The sequence below is a fragment of the Malus sylvestris genome, chromosome 3 (genome assembly GCF_916048215.2).
Source record: "Malus sylvestris chromosome 3, drMalSylv7.2, whole genome shotgun sequence".
Lineage (NCBI taxonomy): Eukaryota > Viridiplantae > Streptophyta > Magnoliopsida > Rosales > Rosaceae > Malus > Malus sylvestris.
Window position 1 is genome coordinate 30,920,592 of NC_062262.1, and position 23,941 is coordinate 30,944,532.

At 39.3% G+C, this 23,941-nt stretch overlaps 1 protein-coding gene and 2 pseudogenes across 2 annotated transcripts; 2 read left to right on the top strand and 1 right to left on the bottom strand.

Annotated features, from left to right (window-relative positions):
- Positions 1 to 554: 554 nt before the first annotated feature.
- On the bottom strand, positions 555 to 2,279 carry LOC126617158 (uncharacterized protein At5g48480-like; annotated as a pseudogene).
- Positions 2,280 to 4,090: 1,811 nt separating this feature from the next.
- LOC126615082 (sodium/calcium exchanger NCL2-like) lies at positions 4,091 to 8,871 on the top strand (annotated as a pseudogene).
- Positions 8,872 to 10,454: 1,583 nt separating this feature from the next.
- LOC126614372 (uncharacterized protein At5g64816) lies at positions 10,455 to 19,830 on the top strand. 2 transcript variants are annotated; one of them, XM_050282030.1, is made up of 2 exons: positions 10,455 to 10,611; positions 19,328 to 19,830. In XM_050282030.1, exon 2 carries the CDS (start codon positions 19,362 to 19,364, stop codon positions 19,737 to 19,739), a length of 378 nt encoding a protein of 125 aa, XP_050137987.1. In that variant the 5' UTR covers positions 10,455 to 10,611; positions 19,328 to 19,361; the 3' UTR covers positions 19,740 to 19,830. The 2 variants fall into 2 exon arrangements, with proteins under 2 accessions (XP_050137987.1, XP_050137988.1); XM_050282031.1 differs by lacking the exon at positions 10,455 to 10,611 and adding an exon at positions 11,314 to 11,775.
- The last annotated feature ends 4,111 nt before the right edge of the window (positions 19,831 to 23,941 follow it).

Below are 23,941 nucleotides of genomic sequence, written 5' to 3' on the forward strand. Positions count from 1 at the left end.
GTGTTCCATTAGGGCCCTATAGTTGTTGTTCCGTGATTATTGAATTTGATTTGAACCGGGGAGAGCTCGTCGGACTCCGAACCAGTCCCAAGCCGTCCAAGCATCACAGCATGAACAATCCATAAAATGGGCCAAAAAATCACACTAAGCCAGTCCGACCCGTAAACCGGTCCTGAGCTGTCCAGGCTATGCAAAAAAGCTCTTAGTTGCTTCAAGCCCCATACTGTGGTCTCGTCGCGACATCGGCAGCGACTTTTGGCTTCAGCTTGATTACCTCTGTCTCAGTTCACTGGTAGCTGCAACCGGTAGCTGCAAAACCGAGCTTCGAATGGGTCACCCTTTCGCACCATGCGCATGTTAGCATCCAAGCTCACCATTTATTTGAAGTATTACTATACAAGAAGCCCGGTGCAAAATGCGCCGCCCCGCAATTTCTCAACTCATAACGGTAGAGATGAGCTCTCCCTCGAAGAGGAAGCTGAAAGAAAAATTGGATGGATATTGAAGCTGATATTTGCTGGAACTACAACTTGCATAGCTTACAACATCATGCCTTATATGGGGGATACTTTGTTGCAACAGTCCGTGTCGCTGTTGACAGTCAAGGATCCTTTGTTTAAGAAAATTGGGGTTTCAGGGACAGTGGCCTTCTTCTCAATGGGAGTGACAAAGAACCAGCAAGTGCCGAATGGATCCTTAATCTGAGCCCAACGTTGCTCGTCGCCAAAGAAAGCACCACCCGTTTTGATCTCTCCAACCGCTGCAGCTCCCGCCTAGACGACCTTGGACACCGCCGCATCGACGTCCGCAACAGTAAGTAGCAGATTAACGCCTTGTTTAAAATCACGTCAGCTAGAACTTCGCCGTTGCCGGAGTCGACCACCGAGGCAGACTCAGTCACAAGGAAGGTGAAGGACCCAAGCTTGAGCTTCGCATTGTAGATGTACAGACGCTTCTGGTCGGCCTTGTGCTTGAGATTAGTCTCATGCTCAAGCTCCACAGCGCCCAAGATGGCCACGTAGAACGTAATGGCATCTTCGCCATTGGGTGCCTTGATCGAGAGACGAGGGTGACACTCCGTCACAGTGATAAGGGACACGGGTGAGACCTTCTCCGTGGCTTCACCATTTCGGACTTCATGGCGGAGGTCTTCGGTGGCATTATGGAATCGACGATCACGGAGTTATACGTCGGTAGCAAAGCCTCCGCCGTCACTCCTCCGGTGGATAACGGCACTCCGTACCTAATCTGGGTATTTGTACAGATCTCCGTTCCCCTTAATCAGATTCATTATGTCCCTGTTGGGTATGAGTTGGGAAGGGAAAAGATTGAGATGCCGGGCTTCAACAGCCATGATTTTAATGGTGAAAAGGGAAGCAGAAGAAAGCAGAGGAAATAGAGGAAACATTTTCTTTGGGTTTGCAAATTGGTTTCTGTGTGTGGCTGACTGAGAGAGAAGAGAGATAGGACTGGTTTCTTAGGTTTTTGTCATTTTGCAAATCCACGGCGGAGGTGAAAAAATGAGAAAGAACCGACACAGCTTTTCGTGTCGTTTCCCACAGACGGCGCCAAATGTTGATGCACAAAACCGGAGGTCTTGGAACAACGTAAATCCAACCGTGAATCTGCATGAAATGTAAATAACACGAGATGTATCGTAGTTCACCCCAAGGTTTGAGCTATGTCCACACTGATTGTATTTATTTGAGGGAGAGAGAGCTCTGAGAGTGAGAGCGTTGAGAGGGGGTGAAAGGGCCTAGGAATTGGCCTCAGAAATGGCCTCCCTCTATTGTGAGGATGAGGGGTCCTTTTATAGAATAAGGACTCCTCACTTATTACATATTTGCCTCTTTCTTTATTACATAATTATATTTAAGTCCCCTGAGTATTTATATGAGGTCTAAATACGAGGCCCTAAATATGGTATAAACAAATATAACATTTTAAAATAATAAAATTTTCATTTCTATCGGTTGTAACCTCCAGAATACTAAAATAATAACCGCCAGAAAGTAAAATAATAAAATAATCAATTTCTGTCGGTTATAACCGCCACCATTAACATACAAGCCGCTAGAATCTTTCAAAAATATTTTTAAAAAAAAGATTCAAAAATACTGTTGGATATAACCAACAATATTCTTTTGATATCCGCCACTAAATATTCGCCAGGAATTTCTGTCGGATATAGCCAACATGATTTTTCTAATATCCGCCACTAATTAAAAGATGTGTCGGATACAGTTTATCCTACAGGATTTTTCTAAAACCGCCACCATCATCCGCCACCTAAAGCTAATATTGTAGTAGTGTAAAGTTGGGTGTTTGGTTAACAAGATAACAAGTATTTGTGGTTTTATTTTTTTATTCTTGTATGTATTTTTATTTTCTCTTTTAAGACTTCCACCGTATTTATCTTAAATTCTCACATTATTTATAAATGTTGTATTACTTTTAAAAACAATGTAAATATTGTTTAATGCTTAATTTACGATAATTTAAATCTATCTAGGCTCCTGCCTAGATCTCGCCTAGGCACCTAGCTGCTAGGTCTCAGTCTGCTGTTTGATTAGTACCTAACATTTTTTTGGGATCTAATCCTAGCCAATTTAAGTTTCTTACATTGGCTTAGATATTATTGCTTACAACCGCTTAGGTGGAGATACTATTTTCTACTATGAATATTGAGTCAAAACTTTGCACTATTCAATGTGAAAGTAACCGCTTCGATTGAACCTTGGACTCTTTTGAATTTCGTCCCTCCCCTCGGCAAATCCTGGCTTCGCCACTGGGTTTAGTGTTCACTTTCTCTCCCCCTTCCCACTTTGGCTAGAGATTTGTCATTGTCACCAAGCAATATATTTCATTGGCCAATGCATGCATGTTTACTGTAATTTATTTACACTAATATATAGTCACTTACCATTTGGGGATGTATCGACGAAACTTCTTGCGTTGTTTATTGATGTTGGAGCCGGGGCTGATGATCGGAACCACCAAGGCCACCCTTGAGGGCAACCAGAACAGGGGCCGCCTAGGGCGCCCCGAAAAAAATTATATTATGTTGGTAATTATAAATAACCAACAACTAAATGGAATATCACCAATTTATTTGTGTAAGCAGTGTCTTTTTTAATCTTTCGCTTGGGTTTGATTCTTCATGCGTTGGTTTTTATTAATATTATTTTGTGTTCAATTAATTGGTGTATGTTAAGGTTTAAGCATGTGTGGGCGCGGTGTTCTTTTTTCTATCTCGAAGTAGATTTTTTTGGAAGGTTTTTGGACAGTCCCACATCGATAATGTAAACGGCCTAGCGTATTGTATTTTTCTTTTGGCAGCTTCGGTATATAGTAAAGTGTTGATGCTAGTGCATCTTTGTATTTTATTTCCTCTTACAGTAATCATGTCGCGTGTCTTTTATAATAAAAATGCAACTATAGTTCATGATATTCATGTTTGGATTTGAATAGTTTGTGATATCCTACATACATTATCATGATGTTTAATAAAGCATTTTGTAAAAAAAGTTAAAAACCATCTTTATAAGTTCTTAAAGAGACTTGTGATATGCTATGATCTTGAGATTGGCTAGCCTACCAATGAGTTAGCAAATAAACATAAATTAAATAACAATATTTTTCATTATTGCCCGTCAAATGAGGCTGCATGTACAACGATAATTAATGGGCCCACAACGATAAGTAGTCTCCACCACAACTGTGCAAATGGGCAACAACCCATGGACCTATATTAATGGGCCCACAATGACCAAATAACTCATAATATATGTAGCTTGTCAGTATTGTTCAAAATTGTAAATGTGAGGATCTAAAGGTAAAAGAGTTTTACATAAATAAAAAAATATAATATTGCAAGGTCTAAAACATTGGACTAATTTCTATATTACCAATTAATTTTATAATGGAACCCTAACTTTCTTCATCATATCTAACTTGAAATAAACTCACAAAAAATTCCGTAACCACTAAAAAATCAGCAATAAAACAATTGACCTTATCTTATTGACTCACATTGGTCTTCCTAGTACTTTCCTAAGCTCATAAGCATGACAATTGACATGGAAACATAAAATAATCAACTTCCATATCATCCTCTAGCTAGCTAGCTTCCCTCTTTTTCAAGCAGATCAAGAAGAGAAGATCATCAATGAGCAACATCACCAAAACTGCATATTGGCTTGTTTTTGTTCTTCTTGTAATAACAGTGGAAGTCAGAGGTCGTTCTTTAGGATTCAATACTCAGAGTACTGCGTCTTCCCAATTGGTTTCAGATGGTACAGATCATGAATATCAAAACCAAAGCAGCAGCTCCCTCTTACTTCTCAAAGGAATTGAGAATATCGATTCAACAGAGTCATCATGCGAGCAGCTTTACGGGTTCTTGCCATGCTCCAACAGTGTTTTTGGGCATGTGTTTCTAATGATTGTGTATGAATACTTGTTGTTTCATGGTGAGTCTTATTTGGCTGCTGGAGGTGAACAGATTTTCAAGATCTTGGGTCCTGGTGTGTTTGGTGCTAGTGCATTTCACGTCATCGGTGCCCTTCCTGAGTCTCTATTACTTCTTGGTATGTAAATCTTCTTATTCTTCTTAATTTCCGTACACAGTTCACAAATTTTTTATCTTCTTTCTTGTTGTCACAAATCATAGATGATGATCTGCTAAATGCTTTACTTGTCTGCTTATTTTGGCTTCCTGAGAAAAACTTTCATGCACTTGTTGCATAAAATGAATGTCTAACATTCACGATCATTTGTTATTGGTCACACAACGTAACAAATGGATTACATTTGATATATGATTAATGTGCTACGTACATAATTTAATTGAATATTGTCTGGAATGCCAAACTATCTTAAATGTTATGTTATTGAATTGCTAATTATTGAATCAACATAAATACAGATATCCAAAATTTCTCATAGCCTCTCCGAGCCCGAAGAGGTAGATAACCATAACTTGTCACCCATGGACCAGAGAGAGGACTCGGTGGTGATTTAGTTTAATAAAATAAAAATAAAAGAAAATAGTATAATAAAATAATATTTAATTTAACATACTAAGTAGAGAATAAAATTTTGAAAGATGTCAAAATGTCACATAACTATCAAATTCAAATTTTATGTTTAAATTTGACATCCACTTTGGAAATGATCTAAGATCAAGACTCACGAGACCCATTAATAATATTTAAGTACTCAGTAATGAGTACCTTATATACTCACTATTTGATTTGACGCAATGTCATGTGTTTTTTGTTTTTAAAACCCAAGAAAAATTAATTAACACACTTATTACACTTATATAACCCTTCACCTTCTTCACGCAGCTTCTGGTTTTTTTAACTCCAAGGAGATTGCTCAGGAATATGTCTATACTGGAGTTGGGTTATTGGCTGGATCATCAATTTTGAGCTTAACTATATGGGGGACCTGTGTAATAGTCAGTAGCCAAGAGTTTTCACATAATCTAAGCTCTAAGGCTTCCAATGATTCAAATTCATCCTCTTTTTCATGGAAAAGACTGTCTGCATCTTTGACAGGTCAGCCCTCAGCCTCCTCACTACCTTAGAGAAGAATGTCCGTGGACAACTTGTTATTACATTTTTTTAACTCCTTTGAATCCATATATAGATTGGGGTACTACTACGGATTCAGAGACCAGCTCCCTTTCAAGGATTATGGTTTGTTCAGTAATTCCATTTCTTATGATGCAAATGGAAAAAATCTTTCCATCCTCTTCCGGGGAACGCATTGCAATCTTGACTGCTCTCAGTGTTTCTGTTGTATTCCTGTTATTGTACTTCATTTATCAGGTACGCATTCATGAATATCTCTATGCATGAACTAATAATATTGTTACTATTATATATTGATGTCTTTGGAGTATTCATGTAAAATATTTACTTCTAACCTTACAGATCTTCCGGCCATGGGTTCAAAAAAGAAGATTAGAATTTGTGAAACTTGGGCATTTGGTTTCAAGCATTTTACAACATATCCAAAAACATGCACTGGCAAGAGTCCTCACCGTAAAAGGGGCACCAAATATACCTGCTATAAGAAGGTGAGGTCTCGTTGGGTCTTGCCGCGGGTCGATAGTGTTAGAGTCACCAAATTTGCTAATCAAATAATGTCTTGGTCATGTGGAATTGCATAAATAGGGGTACTGTTTGATTGGTCACCAACTAAATATTGCAGGCTGTTTGAGGAAGTAGACGAAGATGGTGACAATTACGTATCACCTTCTGAAGTAAGAGAACTACTTTGTGAAATCAAGTTCATATCAACAGAAGACGAGAAGGATAAAGGAACAGAAGAAGTGATGAAACAGTTTGATCTTGATCATGATGGGAAAATTAATAAAGACGAATTCATCAATGGCTTCATAAAATGGATTGAGGAGATCAAGTCAGCGCATAAACATAATACCGAAAGATCGTTGGAGAACATATATGAGGTAACTCATCTACCTCCAAGTTGGCCTCCTTTTTCATTTCTTCTTTCGACACACCTTGAAACGAGGCCTATATATCATGCTTGCCCAGATTATGGTTAGAACTTTAATGAAATGCAGTATGTGAAGAAGATCATTTGCCTTTTTCATATTAATTTACTCAATAATTTATATCTGATGAGCAGGTCTTTCAACCTTGGATTATAAATAGAAGAAGAGAACGAGAAATAAAGAAGAATTTAATGTCAGAAGTACTAAGACATGTCCAAATCAATTCACTCGGGAGCATTGTCACAAATGACGGCAGGCCTGATATACCCAATATTAGAAGGTTCGAACTACATTTCGTCTAATAAAGAGTAACAGTACCCTTTTATAAAGGGTACCATAGATTAATAGGAAAACTAATGAAAATGGCTTGAAAACTTTGACTTTTAATGATAAGGATAAAATAAAGGGTAAAGTGAATAGTACCAGGATTGACTTTTTAGTGTAAAAATGTGGTTTTTCGTTAAAGTGAACAGTACCAAGTGCTTTTCGTTAAAGTTCCCTAGATTAATTCGTTGGTTGCTATGTATACATTTATATTCTTGTGGCGTCATAGAATATTGTGTTGAGTCTCATATTGGCTATATAAAAAGAGAAATAATAGTTTAAACATTTTAATCTCACTCTAACTAACACCGAAGTCTTTTGTGATAAAACTTCACACTTGACGGATTGTACAGGTGGTAATTACCAAGTTGAGGACGGTATGTTGTTGGAAGTGGGTCATTGGCCCGTCTCTCTAATAATTTTACATGGTATCAGAGTTAGGAAGAAGGCCCGTACGTACTGCCACCTGATGGGTGGGTCCCTTGGCCCCGGATGTAGGATAAGTCTCCTTGGCTCCACGTGGTTGCCAAGGTGTGGACTTTCCATATGTGGCCCACTAATCGAATCCCACATTGGCTATAGAAAAAGAGAAATAATAGTTTAAATATCCTAACCCCACTCTATTTGTGTCCTAAAATTAATTCAAGTCATGTACAACCCATGCACAAACCCGGTGCGCAGGAGAGAAAATCTGTTAATCTTTTTGCTGTCTCATTGAGCCTACTGACCACTTTCTTCAACATGGAAAAACAGGTTGTTTGAAAAGATTGATCTTGATGGAAATAATTTTATATCCCAATCAGAATTGAGAAAACTGATTGGGGATAACAAGTTTGGTAAAATTCCTAGAAACGTGGATGAATCAGTTGTAAAACTGATAGAAGAACTTGACACAAGTGGAGACCAGTTGATTAGCGAGGAAGAATTTGTTACTGGATTAACAAAATGGATAAACAAATCCAACGATCAAGCTCCTCCTTCACCTGAATCTGAGGACGATATCTACCAAGTAAGTAACTCTGAGAACTATAAGGGAAAGGAATTGAAATGAACACTGCTGAGCTTCTAATCCTATAAGAAACTCATTTCTCCTTATATGCAAATTGTTCATCTGACAGATATATAGAAATCACTCTCGTTAAAGATACAAAAAGAAAAGTTTGATGCACACGGATCAAACTATAGTTTACATGATTACATATGTTAAGCTTAATTTTTTTAAATGATCGTGTAGAGAACTTGGGAAGAAACAGATAAGTTGGTGGATGAAGAGAAAAGCAGTGGTGGAGCTATTGACGAGTCAATATGGGCTTGGGTGAAAGCTATAACATATTTGGTTCTAGGGTTTGTTGTATTGGCAGTTTTAGCAGAACCTCTTATAGATAGTGTTCAGAATTTGTCCACAGCTGCAAGCATCCCTTCTTTCCTTGTAGCATTTGTGCAGTGCTAGTCCCCTTGGCAACTAATGCCAGACAAGCTACTTCAGCAATTAAGGCAGCTGCAAAAAAAACTCCAAGAACCACATCTTTGACATTTTCTGAGGTTTGTCTTTGTGCCTAATTTTTTTATTTTTTCTTTCATTTTCAATTATATGAAACCTAATATATATATATATTTTTCATGTTTTATGTGGAACATATTTATTTGGATGCAGATTTATGGTGGGGTGTTTATGAACAATGTTCTGGGATTTTCTGTGCTGCTAGCTATAATTTATGCTCGTGAAATAACCTGGGATTTTTCTGCTGAAGTTTTGGTAGTTCTAATTACCTGCACTGTAATGGGTCTCATTGCAAGCTTTGTCTCCACCCTTTCCCTTTGGACATCATTCTTGGCTTACCTTCTATACCCAATTTCATTGCTTTTACTCTATATTCTCAATGATGTTGTCAAGTATACCTGAATTAAGTCCAAGGATATAGTATTTTTGCAAATTTTTGGAATTAACTCTTTTTAAAGGCCATAATTTTACCATTTTTTGTTAGATTGGATTTGAAGCGATGCACTAATAATGTGAAACTTTTGATAGAAATAAAATTCTAAGTATATATTTCTTTTTCCTTTATAAGATTAGGGTTTCATGTCTTTACGGGGATGAAAAATATGGGACGGAGCCAACATGGGGTCATTAGATACTCATACATACCCCCAATTGCTTTTATAATCCCTTGGTATATTTGTATGTGACTCATATATATATATATGCGAAATTAAAATAATGAGTCAAAAATACTAAATTACAACTTGTTATTTCTTTTGTGCAACCTATGTAATTCCTTTAATTCTTCTATACAAATTTTTTTTAGTAATGCTAGGGAGTCTAAATTTACAAACTAAATTATGTGTCACCAATAAGAATAAGCACATTTATCAATATTTAAGTAATAAATCAATCATCAATTTTCATATCTTTTAGTTTCCAAAACATTATCTACAAATTTAATCTCCCTATCATTACCCATAATTTTTTTGTTTTTCAAAGGTTCAGCCTATTCGATATGTAAGACTATTTAGTTGGTATATCTTTATTCCATGCATGTTTCTAGCTTCTTGTACGGTTCAAGGGTGGACTGATTCTAAAACCAAAACCAAAATTCTCGCTCAGTTTGGCACGGTTCGGTTTTGTCAATGTTAAGTTTTGATACCAAACCGATCCCATTCCGATCAGTTTTGGTGCGGTTTCGGTACCGTCCGATATCAAACAATTGTCAAATAAGAAGTTTGCTACTAATAAGGGTGGGTGCAGACCGATTTGATTCAGTTTTGACACCAAAAATAGAACGAAACAAACAAGCATTCAATGGTTTGGTTTGGTTCGGTTTTGATCAATACCACCATTCAAACCGAACCAAACTAAATCATTATTCGGTTTCATTCAGTTTGGTTTGATCGGTTTAAGCCTCTTCAACACAATTTTTGAAAAACGTTCAACATTTTAAGAGTTTTAATCTTCTAAACGTTCACACATCTAACGCATTCCAATTCACTCGAAAGATTAAGTTTTTCGGAACATAAAGAGTTCATCAAGTCAAATAAAAATAAGTTTCCATGAAATAAAATTTCATCCTAACAAACGATTTATTAGTTAGAACCTCACATAAGCATTTGGGAGAGAAATAAGTTGCCCGATTTATGGGCTGTTTAGTGTTCACTTTCTCTCCCCCTTCCCACTTTGGCTAGAGATTTGTCATTGTCACCAAGCAATATATTTCATTGGCCAATGCATGCATGTTTACTGTAATTTATTTACACTAATATATAGTCACTTACCATTTGGGGATGTATCGACGAAACTTCTTGCGTTGTTTATCGATGTTGGAGCCGGGGGCTGATGATCGGAACCACCAAGGCCGTAGGGCAACCAGAACATGGGCCGCCTAGGGCCCCCCAAAAAAAAAATTATATTATGTTGGTAAGTATAAAAACGCAACTATAGTTCATGATATTCACGTTTGGACTTGAATAGTTTGTGATATACTACATACATTCTCATGATGTTTAATAAAGCATTTTTCTAATTAATTAATTTTTTTTTCATAAATCTTTGAAGATTCCACTTATATTAGAAATTGGGCTTGGCCTCTTCTGTCTATGGTAAATGGGCCTTGAGCCCTCTTATAATTTTCGTTTCTGTCAGTCGACTCCGTCACTACCTCAGAAGCTCTTCACCTTCACGGCATTCACAAGCACCTCCAGAAGCTCTGCAACTTCACAAACGCCCCCAAATTTACTCCCACTCCAAAGCTTCAAACTTTTCAGTGAGTTACTCTTCCATTTCTCCAGAAATTTGAATCAATTTGTGTCCTTTCCACCACTGAAAATTGGTTTTAATTTTGTGATTGTGGATTTTTCTCTGTAATTTTTGTTCTTTTGTGCAAAATTTTGATGTGGGCAAGGCATTCATGTATTATATTTATTTTTGTCATTTAGGGTTTAGGGTTTAGGGTTTAGGATGAAAATCTAGCTGTGTGGATTTTTTCTTTATTTACTAGGTGCCGGTAACTGATCAATTTCAGCGCTTTAGAGAGGAAAAAAAAAATCGAGTTGTGGATCATTACAAAAGAGATACTGAGGACTTGAATATACTGGTTTTCGGTAAGATGGATTAATTGCATTATTGTGCTTCAACTGGGTTGTTTTTCTTGAAATTACTTCATCTGGTCATGTCCTTGGCGATGTTGTTGTGCTAAGAGTTGGCCAAAGAAATGTCTACTTGACATGAATATCTAGGCCTACCAATGGAACCTGAGAGAGAGGCGTGTAATGTCGGCGAGTTGCTTTGTGTTTGACAGCTTGGTGCCCCGCTTCTGCAGTTGATTTTTCAAGTGCAGAAGAACCTGTAGCCCTGAAGCTGAAGCAGTTTTCCTTGCACTCTGCATTGGATTCTAAAACCAACTGTAAGAGTAATATTTTTTGTTGGAAGATTTTGTTTATAGGGAAAACAGAATGTTCAAATGTTTTTATAGGTGATGGCAATAATGTTTTGAACATATTAAGGAAAACAAAAATGCCTGATGGACACTCCGGCATTCTTGTAGCAATCTTCCTGTTACTGTTTGTGTATCAGATGATATGAGTCCGCTTGGTTATGGTCTCGTGTTAGGAATTGATTACAGTAAATGTTGGACTAATGCTTGCATGTTTTGTCTGTGGCCTTTTGTTTATGTGTGGGATTAATAAATTTTGCTCTAGAACTTCTGGTATAGGCATTTTGTTGCTATTGATATTGTCTCTTCCTATGCAATTCGAGGATTGTCTCGTGATGATCTGACTTTGTCTACCTTTGTTATTATGTATATAAAACATAACCTTATTCGTTAAGTCAAAGTGACCTGTAGATTTTACAAAGTAATGTGTAAACTGACATTTCAATGATGACTAAATGATTATCTAAGTTCATCATATTTTCCTTTTTCTATTAGGCTGAAACGGTGTTGGCATCATCGTGGACAAGACCTTGGTACAAGATGTTGTAGATGTCAAGAGGGTAGGAGATAGAATCATGGCAATCAAGATTGTAATAGGACAAGAACTTATCAATGTGATTAGTGCGTACGCACCTCAAGTAGGGTTGGATACGAGTTCGAAGGAGAAATTTTGGGAAGATCTTGGAGACTTGGTGCAAGGAATTGCTCAGACGGAGAAGTTATTTATAGGAGGAGATTTAAATGGACACGTGGGCAGGGAGACAGGCAACTATGGAGGTTTTCATGGTGGCCATGGTTTTGGGGAGAGAAACGAGGATGGGGAAGCTATCTTGGATTTTGCAATGGCATATGATCTCTTCTTAGCCAACACCTTCTTTAAGAAGAGAGAAGAACATGTGATCACCTACAAGAGTGGGTCGTCAAAAACACAAATAGATTTTCTTCTAATGAGGAAAGGGGATCGTATAACTTGTAAGGATTGCAAAGTTATACCAGGAGAGAGCGTGGCTAATCAACATCGCTTGTTGGTGATGGATGTACATATCAAAAGAGTAAGACAAAAGAACAAGACTTGGAAGTGCCCAAGGACTAGATGGTGGAATCTAAAAGAAGAAAAACAAGTCATTTTCAAAGAGAAGGTAATCACCCAATGTGTGTGGGATAGAGAGGGGGAAGCTAGCCAAATGTGGGATTCCATGGCTAGTTGTATCCGAAAAGTAGCAAAAGAGGTATTAGGAGAGTCCAAGGGCTTTGCCCCACACCAAAAGGAATCTTGGTGGTGGAATGAGGAGGTACAAACAAAGGTGAAGGCTAAGAAGGAATGTTGTAAAGCCTTATACAAGGAGAGGACCGATGAAAATGGTGAAAGGTATAGAAAAGCGAAGCAAGAGGCGAAGAAAGCTGTCAGAGAAGCTAAGTTAGCGGCTTACGACGATATGTATAAACGACTAGATACCAAAGAAGGAGAGTTGGATATCTATAAACTATCTAGAGCAAGGGAAAAGAAGACAAGGGACCTAAACCAAGTGAGGTGCATCAAGGATGAGGATGGAAAGGTTCTTGCTACAGAGAACGCGGTTAAAGACAGATGGAAAGGTTATTTTCATAATCTTTTCAATGAAGGACATGAAATGAGTGCTTCTTTAGGGGAGTTGAGTAATTCAGAAGAGTGTAGAAACTACTCTTTTTATCGTCGAATCCGGAAGGAAGAAGTGGTTGTAGCTTTGAAGAAGATGAAGCATAAAAAAGCAATAGGCCCAGACGATATACCAATCGAAGTGTGGAAACTTTTGGGAGAGACAGGTATAATATGGCTCACTGACCTTTTCAATAGGATTTTGAAAACGAAGAAGATGTCAAATGAGTGGCGAACGAGCACTTTGGTGCCTATCTACAAGAATAAGGGCGACGTACAAAATTGCATGAACTATAGGGGTATTAAGCTAATGAGTCATACAATGAAGCTCTGGGAGAGAGTCATTGAGCATAGATTGAGGCAAGAGACACGGGTTTTGGACAACCAATTCGGGTTCATGCCAGGGCGCTTAACCATGGAGGCAATTTATCTATTACGAAGATTGATGGAAAGATATAGAGATGGGAAAAAGGATTTACACATGGTCTTTATAGATTTGGAAAAAGCGTATGATAGGGTCCCAAGAGACATTCTTTGGAGGATTTTAGAGAAGAAAGGAGTACGAGTAGCATATATCCAAGCTATAAAGGATATGTATGAAGGAGCAAAGACTGCCGTAAGAACTCATGAAGGACAAACCGAAAGCTTTCCCATAACTGTAGGATTACATCAAGGCTCATCCTTAAGTCCTTACCTTTTTGCGTTGGTAATGGATGAGTTAACAGGACATATTCAAGATGATATTCCTTGGTGTATGCTTTTCGCAGACGATATAGTGTTGATAGATGAAACTCAGGAAGGGGTAAATGCAAAGCTTAACCTTTGGAGAGAAGTGTTGGAATCTAAAGGTCTTCGCCTAAGCCGATCAAAGACAGAATATATGGAGTGCAAGTTCAGTGCAAATGGAGGCCAAAACGAGTTAGGGGTGAGGATCGGAGATCAAGAAATACCAAAGAGCGACCGTTTTCGTTACCTAGGATCTATCTTGCAAAAGAACGGAGAATTAGATGGAGATCTCAACCATAGAATACAAGCTGGATGGATGAAGTGGAAGAGTGCATCCGGCGTGTTGTGTGACCGCCGTATGCCACTGAAGCTCAAGGGAAAATTTTATAGGACGGCAATAAGGCCGGCGATGCTGTATGGCACAGAATGTTGGGCGGTGAAACATCAACACGTACACAAAATGGGTGTAGCGGAGATGAGGATGCTTCGTTGGATGTGTGGGCACACGAGAAAGGATAAGATTAGGAATGAGGATATCCGGGGTAAAGTAGGAGTAGCCGAAATTGAAGGAAAGATGAGAGAAAATCGGTTACGGTGGTTTGGACATGTGCAAAGAAGGCCTACTGACGCTCCGATTAGAAGATGCGACTATGGGACAGAGGTTCAGGGCCGAAGGGGTAGAGGAAGACCTAGGAAAACTTTGGAAGAGACTCTAAGAAAAGACTTAGAGTACTTGGATCTAACGAAGGACATGACACAGGATCGAGCACAATGGCGTTCTAAGATTCATATAGCCGATCCCACTCAGTGACTTAGATTTTCCAAGTCTCCAACCGAGAAGTTTTCCTCACTCGGGAAATTAAGGGAACACTACCCCAACCTACATGCTCCACTCAGAAAGCTTCAACATACAAGCTTCAACAAAAGAAAATTCAAAGAACTTAGCGAAGAAGGCTTTGGTGTATTTAACACAATACGTTGAAATGAATGAAAGCTTATTTATTGATATCCCCGATAAGCTACAAATATGTACATATACATGAGTCAAAATAAACACACAAGAGGGAGCCTTCACAAAGGTTGCTTAGGAGAAGTCTCAGCAGTCGGTAGAGCCCCAGAAAGAGAAGGCACCGGAGGGGGATCATTTGGAGCCTCAGTACTGGACAGAACCCTAGAAGGAGGAGGCATCAGAGGTTGATCATTTGGAGCTTCATTACGCGGTACAGCCCCAGAAGACGAAGGCAATAAATGCCTTTGGAACAAACTCACAAATCTATGATGATCAAGTAAAACCTGACCATCAGTTTCCTTCATCTGGTCAAGCTTCCTCTTCATGTTTGTAGCATAGTCATGTGCGAGCCGGTGCAACTGTTTATTCTCATGCTTGAGCCCTCTAATCTCCTGTTTGAGACTCATCACTTCAGCCGCCAATGATTCAACTTGGCGGGTTCGAACAAATAGGCGTTGGGCCATATTAGACACAGAACCTGCACACTGAACACTGAGAGCCAGCGAATCCTTAACAGCTAACTCATCAGACCGTTTGGAAAGTAGTCTGTTATCTTTGGGAGTGAGAAGGTTCCTGGCCACCACCGCAGCGGTCATATCATTCTTCATCACGGAATCCCCAACGGTAAGAGGACCAGAAGGGGATACGAAGGATGGGCGCCATATGTTGTCTGGAGAAGGCGGGGCTGCCTCTTCAACAAGGTTCAAGTCAAAACGACGGTCGGAGGGGCCAGACATTTTCAAAGGTGTTGAAGAGAGAAGAGGTCGGACAAATCAAGATCTTAGAAGTGCAAGAATGAAGCTTCTATTGGTGGAGATTCAAGTGTGCTTTGGAACTTAATGCCAGCCCCTATAAAAATCTGTACTCGACGGAGCTTCAGAAATCGAAGAGGCGCCTGCTCAGAAATCGAAGAGGCGTTTGCTTTCTCAAAAGCTGGGCTGCTTAGAGATCACGAGGGTTGATCTCAGAAATCGAAGAGGCGTTTGCTTTCTCAAAAGTTGGGCTGCTCAAAGACCACGAAGGCCGATCTCAGAAATCGAAGAGGCGCTCGCTTTCTCAAAAGCTGGGCTCCCCAAGTTGAGCACGTGAAGCTTGCAGCTCCCACTACATCGCTCTGACCAAGAAGGGTAAAAGAATAGCAAAGAAACAGCACTAACAAAGTTTAGACCCATAAATTTTGAAGGTCTAGCTACCATATTATTACCCACAAGGGTAAAGGAACAGTATCACTGCTGGATAATTGGAAAGTCCATGTGTGTCAACCTCTGTGCTTTGTGGCAAGGTAGACTAGCAAACATGCCCAACCTTTACTCACATTCGAGAAAACACTCCCAATAAGATTGCTTGCTCCAAAATCGAAGAGGCACCGTCCTCCGAATCTCAAGAGCCAGACTCCCAACATGACTACTTTCTTAAAAATCGAAGAGAGGGTAAAGGAACAGTACCATTGCTGGATAATTGGAAAGTCCCTGTGTGTCAACCTCTGTGCTTCGTGGCAAGGTAGATTAGCAAACATGCCCAACCTTTACTCACATTCGAGAAAACACTCCCAACAAGATTGCTTGCTCCAAAATCGAAGAGGCACCGCCCTCCGAATCTCGAGAGCCAGACTCCCAACATGATTACTTTCTCAAAAATCGAAGAGACACTGCTCCCCGAATCTCGAGAGCCAGACCCCCAGCATGATTGCTTTCTCAAAAATCGATGAGGCATCGTTCTCCGAATCAATCGAATAGGCGCTCGCTTTCTCAAAAGCTGGGCTGCTCAGAGACCACGAGGGCCGATCTCAAAAATCGAAGAGGCACCTACTTTTCTAGCCTTGTCAGCACCTGTCACACGCACACTCAGCTTTGCAGAAATTATGGGCATTCTGTCGAAGACTTCTGGTGAAGTAGAAAGCACATGAATCTTACTGTTCAATCACCCACTTCCCACACGCAACAATAGCTCATGGGTACCACAGATAACTTTGCCAAAGTTCTCTGCCAAAGTTGAGCACGTGAAGCTTGCAGCTCCCACTACATCGCTCTGACCAAGAAAGGTAAAAGAATAGCAAAGAAACAGCACTAACAAAGTTTGGACACATAAATTTTGAAGGTCTAGCTACCATATTATTACCCACAAGGGTAAAGGAACAGTACTACTGCTGGATAATTGGAAAGTCCCTGTGTGTCAACCTCTATGCTTCGTGGCAAGGTAGACTAGCAAACATGCCCAACCTTTACTCACATTCGAGAAAACACTCCCAACAAGATTGCTTGCTCCAAAATCGAAGAGGCACCATCCTCCGAATCTCGAGAGCCAGACTCCCAACATGACTACTTTCTCAAAATCGAAGAGAGGGTAAAGGAATAGTACCATTGCTGGATAATTGGAAAGTCCCTGTGTGTCAACCTTTGTGCTTCGTGGCAAGGTAGACTAGCAAACATGCCCAACCTTTACTCACATTCGAGACAACACTCCCAACAAGATTGCTTGCTCCAAAATCGAAGAGGCACCGCCCTCCGAATCTCGAGAGCCAGACTCTCAACATGATTACTTCCTCAAAAATCGAAGAGCCACTGCTCTCCGAATCTCGAGAGTCAGACCCCCAGCATGATTGCTTTCTCAAAAATCGAAGAGGCATCGTTCTCCGAATCTCGAGAGCCAGATACCATAGACCACTTTTTCAAAGTGCTCTGACAGAGTTAAAACATGTGAAACTGGCAGCTCCCACTACCGTGCTATGACCGAGCAGGGTAAAGGAATAGCATTACTACTTGTTGTTAGGGAGACTCCTATATATGTCGACCTCCATCCCCAACGGACAGGCAGACCTGCAAAAATGCTCAACCCTTCATCATATCTGAGAGGGCACTCCCAACGAAGCCTTTCGAAATATTCAGCTTTCTTTCCCCCCGATAATACCTCTGCAAACAAGCTATACTAGAGTAATAATATCTCATATCATCAGGGTTAAAAGCAAGAGTATCCCATATCATGCTTTTTCCCTGTCTTTTCTTTTGGCCTTGTTTTTACCTGCAAGACAAGGAGAAAGAGAGCAATCAGTCAGCACTTGGAATCAAGCTTCCAGCCAGGAACTGACTGCCTGGAACCCCTTACCTGATTACTTACCTGGCATTTCTCTCGAGTATTCATCTTCAACATCTTATGTTTCCAGGGAAGATTCCGCATCTGCTTGAGGAACAGATAGGGCAAGTGCGAAGGATACAAGGAAGCATGTGGAGACAAGCGTAACAGCACACGTGCCGATACATCCATTACTCTGTCAAAAGCAAAAGTATCCCATATCAGCACGGTGGAACGTACTCTAGATTTGATGGACTTGTTTTGACCCTCAAATTCTTCAGTCGGCCTTATACTCTGGAGGAAACCAGAGAACCCTCCAGCTCAGTTCAAGAATAAGCATGTGGAAAGTTACTTCTTCAAAAGCAAAAGTATCTCATATCATCTCTTCTCATTTTTCTTCTCTTTATCCTTCATGCTGTTGCAAGATGGGGAGAAGGTGAACAATCAGTCGGAGCTCTGATTGCTTACCTTGTCTGTCACCTCTTTCAGCAGACCCCCTAGCTCGGCGACTTGGATGACTCCTACTACATGGTTTGTATCGCGCTTGACCAAGCCTGAAACTACAAGTAAGCTTCAAGTGAAATTGATACATTACCTTGTGCATCTCCACCAGTTAAAGATACCACCCCTGGATGGAGGAAGAGTACTTCCAGAGAAGATGCCACATCTACCTATGAGACAGATAAGGCAAGTCAAGACGACACCACACTCCGATACTTAGAAGTTTCGTGATTACGAGATCATTCTCCCACAATATTTCCTAATGTCATTTGTACTAAATCATTCACTTGTACTCACTAAAGGAGAGCTTGAACCTATGTACTTGTGTAAACCCTTCACAATTAATGAGAACTCTTCTATTCCGTGGACGTAGCCAATCTGGGTGAACCACATACATCTTGTGTTTGCTTTCCTATCTCTATCCATTTATATACTTATCCACACTAATGACCGGAGCAATCTAGCGAAGATCACAAAAAGCGACCGTTTTCGCTACCTAGGATCTATCTTGCAAGAGAACAGAGAATTAGATGGAGATCTCAACCATAGAATACGAGCTGGATGGAAAGAGTGCATCCGGCGTGTTGTGTGACCGTCGTAGGCCACTAAAGCTCAAGGGAAAATTTTATAGGACGGCAATAAGGCCAGCGATGTTGTATGGCACAGAATGTTGGGTGGTGAAGCATCAACACGTACACAAAATGGGTGTAGCGGAGATGAGGATGCTTCGTGGGATGTGTGGGCACACGAGAAAGGATAAGATTGAGAATGAGGATATCCGAGGTAAAGTAGGAGTAGCCGAAATTGTAGGAAAGATGAGAGAAAATCGGTTCCGGTGATTTGGACATGTGCAAAGAAGGCCGACTGACGCTCCGGTTCGAAGATGTGACTACGGGACAGAGGTTCAGGGCCGAAGGGGTAGAGGAAGACCTAGGAAAACTTTGGAAGAGACTCTAAGAAAAGACTTAGAGTACTTGGATCTAACGGAGGACATGACACAAAACCGAGCGCAATGGCGTTCTAGGATTCATATAGCCGACCCCACTTAGTGGGAAAAGGCTTTGTTGTTGTTGTTGTTGTTGTTGTTGTTGTTGTTGTTGTATTAGGCTGCTGAAGAAGAAGTTGACCCCTGCATTTGTGATGGTGGAAGTGTGGTGGTCCCTCTTAGCTGCTATCCCTGCAGTGGTTGCAGGACAAGCATTTCGAGTGAAGAAAAGGCATGCCGAAGAGCAGAGAATAAAGAGCGCTAGAGGAAGGGAGAAGAGTTCTGATGAGATTTTTGTCTGCGAAAGGGTATGCACGTCGAAGAGAATGCTGAAAAAGGTTGGTGCATTCTCAAAGGACCCAATTCCTGATACTTGTGTTACAGTCTGCGGTGTATCTGAGCTTGATGCGTGTGCTGATGCTTGCGCACGCACTGTATGTGTAAACCAGCATCAAGTACCCAACTGGAATGACATCTGCCTTCGGAGATGCCAGAGTGAGTGCTTGAAACTCTCTTCTTCAAGTTCTCTTTAAATGCGAAAACACGTATTACAAAACGAGTTGTTAGCGTTAGTCCGATTTTGTGACTTAAATTCTCCGATTACAATGTGATTGGGTTGGCTAATCGATTTTAGGGTCGCAAGAATGAACTAGATTATCGTATTCTCCTTTGATGTTAAAGAATTTCTGTCTACCTAAAACTCATTTCCGATCACTAATAAAATTGAACCAAATGATCACTCAAGTAAAACAAGAAACCTGTTTTGTTTTTTAAAGAAAAAGAGTGATAGTCAATCATCAGTGTTAATTGCACAAAGTTTGCTAATCATGATACTTTTCTTTGCTTTCTTTTGGGCGTTGAACTTGTTGGACAATACAGGCATATCTTGAGTCATTTCTTCTTCAACGATGATGTGACGTTATTTACGGCATAAATGTCGGAATTAGAACCGGTTATTCTCTTTATTTTCTAAAATCCATCCCTATTCAATTTGGAGACCGTTTAGTTGTCTTTATGTGTCAGAACAATTAAATCACTAGTTAACATTCTCATGATAAGATGTCAATTTGTTTTTTTTTTTTCTTAATAGATAGACTTTATTAAATTATAATTGAAATGTTTACATCTTAAGTCAATATGTTAAAAAGGAACTCAGGATCAATATAATCTCATCTAAAAGAACCCCCAATTTTTTAAATAAACGTTGCAACAGAATGTGCCATTCGGTTGCCTTCTCGACGAACAATCTCGAACGAAACTCCCCACATCATTTGTAAAGCCCAAATGTCATTCACTATGCTTTCCAGCTCCGCATCAACACCGATCTCCGTCCTTATCATCCTAACAACTTCACGAGCATCAGACACTACGATAATGTTTGACAAACCATCTCTGCTGCACTTCACCAATGCCGACAAAGAGATCAAATTAATTTTAACGAACAAACAATGCATTCTCGCCTGGAATTGTATAAGAAATTGAAGATTTTGATTTAAAAAAAAAATTATACATAAAAAAAAAAATAAAACCGACATTGAAAGGTTACGAATAGTTCAAGGGTTTTTTCTCTATTGAAATTGTCCAGATATTGTAGAGACAAATTGTATTTGTATTAAGAAAATAATTTTCACACTTTTTATCTCCATTCACGTTTTTTTTTCTTTCTCTTTTGTCGTTAAAATTGAATAAACCAAAAGGACTTTTAGATTTTAGAGCTTTACTAAGATTGTTTTTAGATTTTAACCTGAATGGTTTTCAAAATCTAATATAAGTTCCTATTTTTAAAACTTACCATATTTAAGTAATTATAGCACATTTATTATTTATAAACTTACCATTCAAAATTCTTTACCCATCCATAATTAATTTTTTTTTTAGGTGCTCCAATTATATTAAAATATAAAAATTTATTCAAAATTCAACTTCTTATTATTAAAAAAATTCTACAACAAAACAAAAACAATTTATACATAACTTTCGGTTCTTTATTTTATTCATAGGTACGAAAGTATCAGTACAAATGTATCGGTACATAACTTTGGGTACCTTATTTTACTCATAGGTACATAAGTATATGTTCGTAAGTTTCGGTACGAATGTATCGGTACATAATTTTCAGTGTGAATGTATCGGTACAAATGCATTGATACATACCTATAGTATCTAAACATACGTATGTACGTAATATGCATATATGCAAAAAAAAATATACATATATATGAACAAATTCACACACGATGAAAAATATATAATAATATATGATTTTTCTTATTATGGGAACTTAATAATAACTATCAATGATAAATAACATTTTTATTATTGATGAGAATCAATATATAACCTACAAACAAAAACTCAATAATTATTACAACTTATTTAATATTAAAAATTACAATTAAATGCTAAGGATTATAATTAGTTTTTAATCTTGTAGACAAGGTTTTATTCAATAAGTAATCTTAGACAAAGATTAGAATAAAATTTTCCGTAAACTAAATAATAAAGGGTTAGAAACTAAGGCTGCCAGGTAGATCTGAGTGATGCCAAAGCTTACTAATCCAGGCACAAAGTATGTGGCTTGCACTCTAAAACCCCCACAGTCATTGTTGCTGGTCTTGAACAGAGGTTTTGCCAACATAAATAAATAAATAAAAAGACCGACGCCAGGCATGGCGTCAGCCTGACGTCACACCCCTCGGGCTAAAGGGCTGGCAATCCCTCACGGGCCTGGCCCTCGGGCTCTTACCCTCACTCGGGCTGCCCAACGCTGGAGCCTAACCCACCAGCCCTCGGGCCCTTTCCTCTCGCATGTCCCCCGAGCAAGGTCCAACGGTGGACTTGCTCTTACCATTTATTATTATATATATATATATATTTTAAGTACCATTACACTATTTTTAGGTTAACTTTGATAAGAATTGAGGAAAGGAGAAGAAGAAACAGGGGGAGAAAAAGGGGGGAAAAGAAGAAGGGCTATTGGCTGCCCAATAAAAGAGGAAGGGAGAGAAAGTGAAGGTGACCAATCAAAGGAATGAAAGGAAAAGAAAGGAGGGAGAAAAGAAAAATGGGGGAAACCAGGTTTCCCTTAACCCGTCACCCAACCCGGTGAATTCTCCCATCTCCGGCCACCTTGGACGACAAGGTTAATGTCAAAATGACCCTTACCACGAGACCAACCGATCCCTCTTCCATTTTTATGTGAAAATTGGGTGGAAATTGGTTAATTTTGGGTAAAACTGTACAAAAAGGGGCGCACGGGTTGGGTTCTATTCCGCCACGATTTGAAGCTACCTCTTCCAACTACCACCACCAATAGACTCCCCTCAACCTCAGGAACAAAGACCAAACACTTGTGGAGGCGTCAGAGTGAGCATGGAGGTCGAATCGAAGCACACCCTTTTTAAGGTTTCCGACGGATTTATGTAAAATTGAGGTGTTTCTCGGCCAAATTGGCCTTGGTCACAGGTGTGAAACTTACTCTATTCATTGAGATCTTCATTTTTGTAAATTGTGGTAATTTTTGAAAATAGTTGGATTTTCTGGCGAGTCGGGACGGCAGACCGCCACCCGCGGCGACGCGTTGCCAGGGGACCGTAGATGTCATCCTTAGGCTAAATTAGATGTCTTGAGTTCATTTTTGGCAATTGTATATCGTAGGTTGATCGTTTGGACCTAAACTCATTAGGATACGTTACTTGGTAAATATATGAATCGATGATCCAACTGTTAGATCGTCACCAAAATTTAGTATGTTATAGTACGTAATATTTGAGGACCATAGGAGCTTACGGATTGGGAATCCAATCTACGAATCTTCCCGAATTGGATTTGTAAGTTCATAAAATAAACGTTAACCTCCACATTGTTTTGACTATTGGTGGAGATCCAACCGTTGGATCACAATGAAATTTTAGGATGATGTTTTATAAGCATAATGTGTATCTTTGGAAGTTACGGATCGGAAATCCGAGGAACGGATCTTCCTGAGTGAATTACGTAGGGTTGTGGACCCTACCGTCGATCGTTGACTGACAATCGACTTTTGGTCAATGGGGCTTAAATCACTCTAAAACGTTTTAGGGATGTGTTTTACGTAAATTACATGACCTATTGATAAGAATTCTGAGATGTGGTTTGATCATTGTCCTAGGCACCAATCGTTCGAGACGCCTCGATGGTTGTGCTAGGAAATTATAGCACAGACTCCAGGTGAGTGGTTTTTTTTTAAGGGTAAAATATTATAATATTTTAAATGAATAAAAAATTATTTTTTTTACCATGTGGCACACATTTGGCAGCCACGTGGCACAATTGTGGCAGCCACGCCAGCTTTTAACAGATCAATAGATGGAAAATATAACGGATGTACTATATTGAAATAAAATAGTAGTTAAAGTATGAAAGTGAAATGTTTTAAAGATGTTGTATGCGATTGTAATAAACTCCAAACTTGAGGAGTACAGTGTAATTTACCCAAATTAATTTGTAAATATGGTCTAACAATTTAATCTATCAATAGTTATTAGTAAACTGTTGACCTTAAATTTTTCGAAACTTTGACAAGTTATCAGACCAGGTTGATTGCTTTTGAAATTTAATGTACGTATGGTCCCGCGTGTTGCCAAGTACAAAACTCCCACGTAATGCAATTAATTAGGCATGCTAGCAGGAATGCTTGGAATCTTTACTGTATGACAACACTTTTGAGAATGCCTCTTGAAAAAATCCTCAGGTG